Source organism: Eschrichtius robustus, chromosome 14, assembly GCF_028021215.1.
Source record: "Eschrichtius robustus isolate mEscRob2 chromosome 14, mEscRob2.pri, whole genome shotgun sequence".
In the NCBI taxonomy this organism is placed as follows: Eukaryota; Metazoa; Chordata; class Mammalia; order Artiodactyla; family Eschrichtiidae; genus Eschrichtius; species Eschrichtius robustus.
Window position 1 is genome coordinate 75,407,683 of NC_090837.1, and position 9,941 is coordinate 75,417,623.

General features: G+C 40.2%; 2 protein-coding genes and 4 non-coding genes across 8 annotated transcripts; all 6 read right to left on the bottom strand.

The window, feature by feature from the left end:
• Positions 1-660: 660 nt before the first annotated feature.
• C14H18orf32 (chromosome 14 C18orf32 homolog) lies at positions 661-4,792 on the bottom strand. Of its 3 annotated transcripts, none has more exons than XM_068562774.1 (3): positions 4,640-4,792; positions 1,976-2,163; positions 661-1,373 (listed from the first exon to the last, which is right to left on the bottom strand). In XM_068562774.1, exons 2-3 carry the CDS (start codon positions 2,138-2,140, stop codon positions 1,308-1,310), a joined length of 231 nt encoding a protein of 76 aa, XP_068418875.1. In that variant the 5' UTR covers positions 2,141-2,163; positions 4,640-4,792; the 3' UTR covers positions 661-1,307. The 3 variants fall into 3 exon arrangements, with proteins under 3 accessions (XP_068418875.1, XP_068418876.1, XP_068418877.1); XM_068562775.1 differs by lacking the exon at positions 4,640-4,792 and adding an exon at positions 4,466-4,502; XM_068562776.1 differs by lacking the exon at positions 4,640-4,792 and adding an exon at positions 4,462-4,484.
• Positions 4,793-5,797: 1,005 nt separating this feature from the next.
• On the bottom strand, positions 5,798-9,628 carry RPL17 (ribosomal protein L17). Its single transcript, XM_068562773.1, has 7 exons — positions 9,362-9,628; positions 8,787-8,839; positions 8,656-8,696; positions 7,987-8,121; positions 7,635-7,733; positions 6,515-6,706; positions 5,798-5,887 (listed from the first exon to the last, which is right to left on the bottom strand). Exons 2-7 carry the CDS (start codon positions 8,824-8,826, stop codon positions 5,840-5,842), a joined length of 555 nt encoding a protein of 184 aa, XP_068418874.1. The 5' UTR covers positions 8,827-8,839; positions 9,362-9,628; the 3' UTR covers positions 5,798-5,839.
• LOC137777117 (small nucleolar RNA SNORD58) lies at positions 6,401-6,464 on the bottom strand. Its single transcript, XR_011076438.1, has one exon. It is a non-coding gene; the product is annotated as a small nucleolar RNA SNORD58 (small nucleolar RNA).
• On the bottom strand, positions 7,821-7,885 carry LOC137777114 (small nucleolar RNA SNORD58). The gene has a single exon (XR_011076434.1). It is a non-coding gene; the product is annotated as a small nucleolar RNA SNORD58 (small nucleolar RNA).
• LOC137777116 (small nucleolar RNA SNORD58) lies at positions 8,509-8,574 on the bottom strand. Its single transcript, XR_011076437.1, has one exon. It is a non-coding gene; the product is annotated as a small nucleolar RNA SNORD58 (small nucleolar RNA).
• LOC137777115 (small nucleolar RNA SNORD58) lies at positions 8,916-8,981 on the bottom strand. The gene has a single exon (XR_011076435.1). It is a non-coding gene; the product is annotated as a small nucleolar RNA SNORD58 (small nucleolar RNA).
• Positions 9,629-9,941: the final 313 nt, after the last annotated feature.

Genomic DNA, 9,941 nt, shown 5'->3' on the forward strand with positions numbered 1-9,941 from the left:
ATGAGAGTAGAGAAAGAACGTTAACTTTTCATTTAACCTGCCCTTGCATTGTTCTACTATGAACATCTGCTATTTTCATAATATAGTTTTTAATACCCTAAAAAACAAACTAATCAACTGGATTTAGTTGCTAATGAGAATTTATCTTATCCTTCAGGTAGGCTGGGGCAGAAAAGTTGAAACACATTTATATCAAAGGAAGTCCAAGGTGGATCAATGACTTGACCAGACACAGCTTAACAGAGCCTCAGTTAGGACCCAGGACTTCACTGGGGACCCAAGGCGGGGAGTCCTTTCTAACTTCTCCTTGCTTCAGTGAAAATAAATATTCTATAAAGATATGTCTCATCGTCTTTTGAGTATTTATAGATCGTTACACTAAAATGAAGAGGCCCGGGGATGAAAGATCATGTGGAGAGGCCCAGACCAGCAAATAACTATCCAGGAACGTCACTGTTGCTGAAAACCACGAATTTGGGTGTCTTATTATGGAACAAAATAACTGATACAATCTGAACTTTAAAAAAAAAAGAAGAAAAAAAATATCGCTGCCCCATAACTATCCGGATGCCATCACACTATTACAATCCTGATTTCTGATGTGGTTAAAAAATCTTACTTTTAAGTATTTATATTTTAAAAGAAGAAAGAACAACAAGCTAAACTGAATATTTAATACATTCGTAGGAACAGAAGGAATGCGACAAGAATTAGAATTTTATAATATACATTAGCAATTTGCGTAAAAGATGTTCCATTTTTCAGAGAGGTTACCCCATTTCCCTGTCTTTTCTTCCGCAGAGCAATAAACAGTAATTACTACTCTCATAGATAAGCTGCTCCATTGAGTGAGACAGTAATTACATCTTTATGTTTCAAGTCATTATCATCTCCAAAAACTACCTTTCATTTCACTGCACAGTCTCACTGCACTCTTTCACAGTAAAATTATACTCCTCAAATTTGAAGAGCCTGAATAAAAGCTAGAGGCCCAAGGAGTTTTAGGGACTGATTTAGTAACAGTGTCTACTGGCACGAACCTTTTCTTTATTCATATTTTTAAAACTGCAATAAAAGAAATGAAAGCTACTTTAATGAAAAAGGAACTCAGGAATGAGGTCATTAAATATAACTAGCTACATTTTAAATACAAATACCAGGTATTTCCTGATTAGTGTCAGGTAAATATCTAAACTATCGAGCCCAAATTCTGGTTTCAGGGAAAAAGATCAGAGACAAGTACAAAGAAGGTGCTTCAGACTATCAGATCCATTTTTAAAACAATGACATCCTTTGGGACCATCACTTTAGTCTTTCTTTTTATCAGAGGTTTCTGTTGGTCCTCTTGTCGGTAATCCATTTATGTCTGCACCCTAAAATGAAAAACCACTTTAGATATTATTACAACAAACAGACATACATTTTAAAAGATATTCTCTTTAAAAACAGACAACAAAGTTCAGAATGAAAAAACTACTTCCAGAAATGTGCAGGATGGCTAAATTTGTGCATTTGAACACAAAGTTGTATTTAACAATCACCAACACTAAAGACAACAGAGTTGTCTAAATATTCATTTCAAAAAATAACTCCATTTTGTTTAAAAAAAAATACCTCTATGATCCTACCAATTAAATCTCTTATCAAAGTTATCAATCAGTGAAACTTGGCTTATTTTAGAATCATCTCTTGTTATTTATTAACTATTTACCGTTACTCTTACCACTCAGGAGATACTGGTTATTATCTTGGCCATAAAGCAAGAAGCAAATGCATAAATCAGAGGACTAGTTTAAAACCTTAGTTTAAAGCAAACGTTAATTACAAATACAAATCCCAAACCCCTATTTTAAAAAAGAAGGAAATTTAGACACATTAATGAAGCTTCTGGTTGGAAGAACCTGCCTTTCCAAAAGCCAAGTATTTCATCCTGCATCCCCACCCCCCCTTATTCAAGGCATTTTAATGTTCTTACCTTACAGTCTATTTTGCCTTTGTTTTTATCATTGGATTCTCGTATAGCTTTCCTAGGCCACATACGACTAACAAAGGGGGAAATCAGAGGGTATATATATGGTTCCAGGAACTTTTTGTAGACCCAGAGCAGAACTGGAATGACGATGCAGGGAATGCACACCATTGTCCCAGGCTTGAGATCCTGAACTGTTGATAAACAAGAAGAAAGAACAAATTAGATCATCATAGATTAATGAATGAAGGAATTTACCTTCAGGTAAAAGGATTAAGATATATGAAAAGACTATTTCTACACTGAAGGAAAAACTTAAATCACACTACAGGTATTAGCTTAAAGCAAGAGTCTATCAAATTAAAATGCTGCTATCTACAAGGTAAAGGAATAACAGTTGGTAGACCTGAAAATAATAGTGAGGTGCCTGCCTCCAAACCTCTCCAATCACTGCTCCGCAACCATAAATTTGATGATAAAGGAATGACACCATCATTTGCGGGGTGCTAGGCAGTTAAGCCCTTCACATGTATCAACTCATTTAATCCTCAAAACACCCAGTGAGGTTGGGTACCTTGGCATTTCCATTTACGGATAAAGAAAAGGAGGCACACAAACATTAAGGAATTTGGTAATTTTGACATACGCCAGTTTAGTGTGAATTAACTCCCAGGGCCTAATCATCTCCAGGAACTGAACAATGCTAAGGGCAAATCTTGTAATATGGAACTCACTACGATATCACTTTGGAAGACCTCTAGGCTGCATACTGGCTGGCCTTTCCCAGCCAACAACTCTCCCTTGACAGATTTGCTTTTTCTTTTTAATGGCAATAAAGGGGTATTGAGTAATAAAAGTTTTATTTAGTATTATTGGTATAAGTCAATTGTCCATTTCCAAAAATTAACACCTAAATTTCCTTGATAATTAGAAGTCAACTTGGAATTTCTCAAGATCAGCAATTTCTTGAAAAACAGCCAATACTACTTCCATAACACACAATTAAACCGAAGACCTCTTAAATTTACAAGAATTTTTAATCCCTTAGCAAAGGCTTTAAAAACTAACAAACTTCAGAACAGTGCATAAGGCTAATAATTCAGCATGTTAAACTTATTTTCAAAATATTGTAAGCTAAGTAGTATTTAGTGGTAAATGATTAAGTACTGCTACGCTCAGGCAATTTAAAATGATTCACAACACAAGTGAAGAGTGGTATACATAATCCAATCTGAATGTGGCTTTGAAATGAATTACAAGAGCTGTAAACAAACAAAAATGTAAATGTGTATCAGGGAATGACCAACTATTTTATAAGGGATTCATAACTGAAGTCTTTAAAACAGTCCCCTAGACAAATTAAAATAATTTTAGAATTTGCCAAAATATTTTGTTCCAAAATTTTAAAGAATATATCCTCTGATCAAAATAAGCCAAACGAGCAAGAGTCTTTTTCAGCATTTTTCAAGAAATCATAATTTCTGGCTACTAGACATTTAGAATCTGAGCTGAAAATACTTCTTACTGGTTTAGGTACCATAGCATAATAATCAAACAGGATGGCTAGCAGCTGCCTGGATTTCAGCCCTGCTTTCACCATTTTCTAGATAGTGTTCCTGGGCAAATTATTTAACCAGACTGTGCCTTAATTCTCCCATGCGTAAAAAGAAGACAATAATAGTACCGATCTCACAGGGATGTAGTGTGGATGAGACAAATTAATAGGAGTACAAAGCTCAGAACCGTGTCTGCATATATTAAGTACTACGTAAATGCTGCTACCATAAGAAAAAAACAAAACAAAACCCAAACACATCCAAAAGTTGTAACCTGTCCAAAGTCCACACTTCAGGTAACTAGTAACTAGAACTGGCTAAGACCAGAATTCCTAATTCTGGTTTGCTAGCTCAGTGCTCTTGCATTTTCTCTCCCCAAAACACGATCATCATGTTATTCCCCTTTCTACCAAACTTTCAAATGCAACTAAACCCTTCAAAACAACTGGCAATGCTACCGAGCACTAGGCTAATACGATGACAGGCAATCCCTCCATCATAAAGATTCAGGTTTTTACCTACTTGAAATTGTGCTCTAAATGAATTCTCAAGAACAATTAGTACTAATTACTTTTGTTATAATTATGGCTTAGAAAGGTCTAGAAGGTGACTACGATAAATTGATAAAATCATGATTTTATTTACTCCCTCCAAGCCAATTCTCGAATATACAACACAGCGAGAAAGATGGATTGAAACGTGGAGGAGAGGAATTTCTTGCATTCAACTTAGTCCAATACAATGGAACAGGAAAAGGCGGAGGCTCTATGAGAACAAGAGCAGCTGTGGCGGGGGAACGCCACTTCCTCTAAGTGACCAGTCGGCGGATCACTTCACTGGAGACAAAAGAGAGCGGGACAGGCTAAGTCAAAGGCAAGGACTGAAAGACAGGGGAGAGTACGAGCGAATGGTGGCGACGACGATAAAAAGTGATACCGACAATGCAGGCCAGAGAGCGGATCTTGAGGCAAAGAGAGGCGGACGGAGGCAGGAAGAGGTGGAGACCGACGCAGGGGGAGGGACAGGGCAGGGGCGCTGGTGTACCGTGAGGGCAGGAGAACGCGCAGCGCCCCGAAGCCCCGGCCGCAGCCCGGGCCCACCCAGCCCCGCTCACCCGTGGCCACCAAGCCCCAGTGGCAGTGTCCACGCTTCCGGAAGGAGGGTCGCGGGGGGACGTGCCGCAGCCAACCCAATGGGCACCGCAAGAGGGACCGACAAAGGCGCGCCTGCGTCAGCCTGAGGACGCACCCGACGTAACGGTGACGCCGTGCGGGGACGGGGGCGGCTTCCGGCGCAGCCCCGGCAGTCAGCTTAGAGCTTGCGGGCGAGGCGGAAGCGCTGTGCTCCCCAACCGCCCAGTCACCGGAACAAGATCCACGGCGCTGACCCAGGAGAGGATAAGCGCCTGTACCTGGGGCTCACCACCAACAGGGAAGCTTGCGGTGATGGCTAGGCTATTTACGAACGCAGTTGTCGCTAAGCTACTCACCCTGCTACAAGGGTCTTAAATTGAAGAGCAGGGGAAATTAACATCGTCAGCTTTGAGCAGGTATTTTTACAAGAAATGGGTATACAACTTCCCTCCCACTAGGACAGCTATAATCAGCGACATCTAGGCGATGAAGAAATTCGAACCTTCATACACTGCTGGTCGCACTGTAAACGGCACTGCTTTAGGAGTCCTGCAGTTCCTCCAATGTTAAAATTACCTTATGACCCTGGAATTCCACTCTTGGTGTACACCCAAGCGAAAGGAAAACATGCCCACGGAACTTTTACAGTTCACAGCAACACTAATAGTAGCTAAAAGAAAAAAAGCCCCAAATGTTAATTTATATGATGAACCACAGGTACATGCTACAACCCTGAAAAAATCATGCTAAGTCAAGGCCAGTGAGGAAGGTCACACTGATTTCATTTATATGAATTGTCCAGAATAGGCAAATCTACAGTCAGAAAAAGGTAAACAGTCACCTAGCACTGGACTGGGGGGAGGTGACAGCCAACCACTACCAAGGTTCCTCTTTAGGATCATGAAAAACTCTAAAATTCATTGTGCTGATGGATGCATAACTGAATATACTAAATGCTACTGAAGACTGTACAGTGTGTTAAATCTCAATAAAGTGGGTGGGAAAGATTCAGAAATTTCTGTGTTCTAACTCCATTTTATGCAAAGCACCAAAAGATGCAAAATAGCATGTTTTATGAAAACTCATTTGATCCATTTTGTGATGACACTTGAAATAGATTTACCAATTAAGACAACCAACACTCTGCTTTTACTTTTATTTGCATTTATTTTTTGCAGCATTTATTCCCGGGCCATAAGTTTTTGTTTCTTCAATTTCTTCTGGGATATCTGGGGACAAGAAAAAAGCACTATTAAGATTCCAGAAGGTTGTATCTCAATGAAAGAGTAATCAGAAATTTCAACATAAAGGGAACAACATAAAGAGTCCTTTGGCGTAGAGAAGTGGTATAGGAAGAAGGGCAGCCAGGAGGACATCAGAGTAAGCAGGAGAGAACCAAGACTGCAGGCAGGGTGCCCAGCTGGTAAGAACTAAGTGGCAGCAAGGATGGAGGATAATATTTAATGATAAAATCAATAGAAGACAAATCCATTAGGTGCGAAGAATCACTCCCAGGTTTCAGGCTTAAAGAACTAAATGTAATCAGATACTGAAAACAAGCTTATTGGGGGGCAGGGAGGAGAGCCCAGTTTTGGACATGTTGCATTTGAACTGGCTATGGACATCAGCAGATAATCACGTGGTTTTAACATACTGAACAATACAAAGTTACTATTCACTGTTAATCAAGAAACTAATGAGACATATGAAAGCCAAAATAAAATGGTAGGAAGAGGTTGCTGGTTGTTCAGAATAGTTTCCTTTCATGGTTATTCCAAAGGTGTCCTAAGTTAGTCATCACAGCAACCACAAATCTAACGTCCCAAATGAAACTGAGCAGAGACTAAGTAATTTACCTTCTTCTTCTGGGCAACCTCCTCTTCTGGTTTAGGAACAATCTGTTCTTTTTCAGTAAGGATCATCTCAATGTGGCAGGGAGAGCTCATGTATGGGTTGATCCGACCATGAGCTCTGTATGTCCTCCGCCGCATCTTGGGGGCTTTGTTCACCTGGATATGCTCAATTACCAGAGAATCTACATCTAAGCCCTGGAACAAAATCAGGTAACATCTTTATCTTAATACCACAAACTGCATCATTCAAGTCCCTGCCTTAAAAAAATAATTTGAAAGGCAATCCTTAGGACTTTAAATAGCATATTTGTTCAAGCAGTTTTTTTAACCTTTATTCTAAGTGTCCTTCCTTAAATCTAACTACCAAAACTCCGTGCTAAATGCACCAAGTTTGTAAGTGGCATTCATAAAGGGGTGGAGTTACAGGATCTGGTAGTGTCTGTGTCTATTTCTAAGCCTTGATGATAAATAGGATTTTGACAGCAAGGCTTAGCAGCTAGAAGGGCTACAGCTAAACAGACCCACATTAATTCCAGTTCTGACCCAATTTTCCAAATGCAAAAGGGTAATGGATAATTCCTCAAATGGATAAACCTGTTTTGTTGACACAGGTTTTGTTCAGTTAAACACTGCTGTTTGAACTTCTAACTGAAATTTAATGTCTCTCAACTATGAATGTAGGCAACAAACCACATTAATCATTACTACGGCAATCACACTGGTTCCTTTGGAATAGTACATATTTTATTGTATTTAAAAATATCCTGTGAAGGGATTCACAAACCATAGTATAAAAAAGGTCCATGGCACAAGAAAGTTTACAAACCCTTGGTAAAATACCCAAGAAAAAAAAAGCATTTCTTTTGCATGTACTGGGATTATAGGGGGGGAAATTCTAAAGACTTAAGCTTGAAGTAACTGCAGACCATGCTCCTGAAATGCTTTACAGACAAAAAATTTTAGTCTGTTGGAAACTGGAGGTAGAGATTTAAGAGAATTCTTTTAATGGAAAATTTAGTTACTTGAGAAAGCAAGACAATCAAGGAAATAAACCTGGACAACAGCAACTATAATTGAATAACAATCCAAGTTATATGTATAAAGATGTTTATGGTCTGGGTACCTTAAGTTCAGCATTACTCTCTGCATTTTTGAGCATGTGCAGTAAAAATTCAGCACTCTTTTTGGGCCACCGACCCTGCGTCCAGCCCCACTGTTTGGCCTAAAAAACAAAACCAGAGAGCACATTTGTCATTTCCCCCAATTTAAATCAATGTTACAAGATGAATTTATTTTAACCAACACCAAGGTTGCTCAGAAGATGGTTTTTTTCATGGTTAATCCAAAGGTGTCCTAAGACTGTCATCACAGCAACCAGAAAGAGCCTGATTAAAGGCAGATCTTGGCCATTCTTACTCCCCCCAATCACCTTCTCTAACAGTTTGTCTTTTTAAATGACAACTATCAATTCTCACCTGGGCACACCTACCAACTCCACCATTGTAACGACGGAATGGCACACACTGCTTCTTTAAAGTGACATCCTTCAGATACTTGGTGGCTTTTCGGATATGCATACCCTTAATGGCCTGGGCTGTTTCACGAGTGTTCTAAGTATAAATAATATAAGCTGTGAGTTAACAATATTATTTTTTAAAAATCACAAATTTTAAACATTAAATTCTAACATTTTCAACATGTCAACATTTATCAACAGCCAAAACCTTTCCATTATTAGGGTGTGAGCTGATACAATGAAGAAAAAAAATCTGTGATTATCAGCCAAGGGAGGCTTGGTTTGAAGGTGGATAAAAGTGAACCCTAAGCATGTTTATGCACTTTAATACATTCTCCATCATCTTATGAACTACAATGACGTGTCCCACATCTTGATATGTACACTAGGTTCTCAAGGAGTTCTCTGGTAGTTTTACCCAATTCCACAAATCCTAAATCAAAGTTTTCATGATATACTGATGACCACGGACCAAAAGGTGGCTGCTCAGAATCGATTTATTTTCACGGTAAAATCCAAAGGTGTCCTAAGAAATGCATCACCGCAGCTACCTTTTTAGAATGGTTAAAAAACACTCACTAGAACTCGTGAAACAACTCTTTTAGAGCATTAACTATGATTCACATACCTTAAAGTGAACACGAAGATTTGAACCTCTCGACTTGCATGCTAAAAAATACCCAAAAAAAAAGTTTTGGTTAATTCTGGGCATCTTGTTGCCTCTTACTCCAAAATAAAAAATGTTTCGTGTTCACTTACATTTTGTGGGGTTTTCTGGGTCAAGTGAATAGCGAACCATTTTGAGAGGTCACCTGGAAACGAGCAAGTATAATTCTGTCAACATGTTTACAGTAACTTACACAGTTTATGTACTAAACGCTGCCAGCAGCTGCTCAGAGAGTAGTTGTTTTCATGATTAATCCAAAGGTGTCCTAAGAAATGCCATCATCGCAGCCATCCTTCTATCCACTGTTTCTTCCCGTGTGCAACTACCAGTGACTACAGCAGTGCCGACACTACACTAGTGACACGGACATCATTCCTTTTACCCTCTGGAAGAAAACACAGCCTGTTTCAATCCAAGCCTGGATCCTTCAGACGAAAGTAACGCGACCCAACTACAACCCTCTACAGGCTCCCCCTACAGAAACCTCCTTTACTCACACAGCTTCACAAGTAATCCAGTCTTTTTTCCACACTTTCAATTACCCGCATGAAGCGCCGCTGAACTTGAACTCGAAACACTTACGTTCAGCCACTGAATAAAAGCCTCGACCCGACTTGACTTTATTCCCCCACCCCGCCAAATTTCTCTCGATGCGGCCACCACTCACCGCGAAGACACTGGACCTCCGGAGTCGGGAACCACCACAGCCTGCCTGTACCCCCGGCCAGCCCCATTCCCAACCATCGCGCCCCGCTGAGGCCCGAGAGCACCGGGGCGCCAAGCGAGGGACTCCGACACGTCTCCCCGCACAGAACGCCGCTCTCACGGAGAAATCAGTAGCCGCGAGAGTCCTCCTCCCGAGGGTCTCGAAATCGGCACCGCCAAGGCCAGGATGGCAGCGATTAACCAGAGGATTCCCCACTCGGAAGAGACGCCGAAGAAACACTCACCTCAGGCCGCTGACCGGAAAAGGAAGAGCGGAGGTTCACGGGAGAATTCATGAGAACTCGACATCTCGCGAGATTCCCAGCCAAAGGAACGAGATTTGAAGAGGTCGGGGAGGGCGAAGGAGAAAGGGAGTGTGGAATATGTTTGACAAGATCTGAAAACGAATTGCCCCCTTAGGAACCGTCTCAAAATTCTTCTTTTTTTGTTTCCAGAAATAAAGTTATGGATTCTAAATATCAATCAATTAAAAACAGGTTTGTTCAGAAACAGACTCAGAGACTTATAGAACGAACTTATGG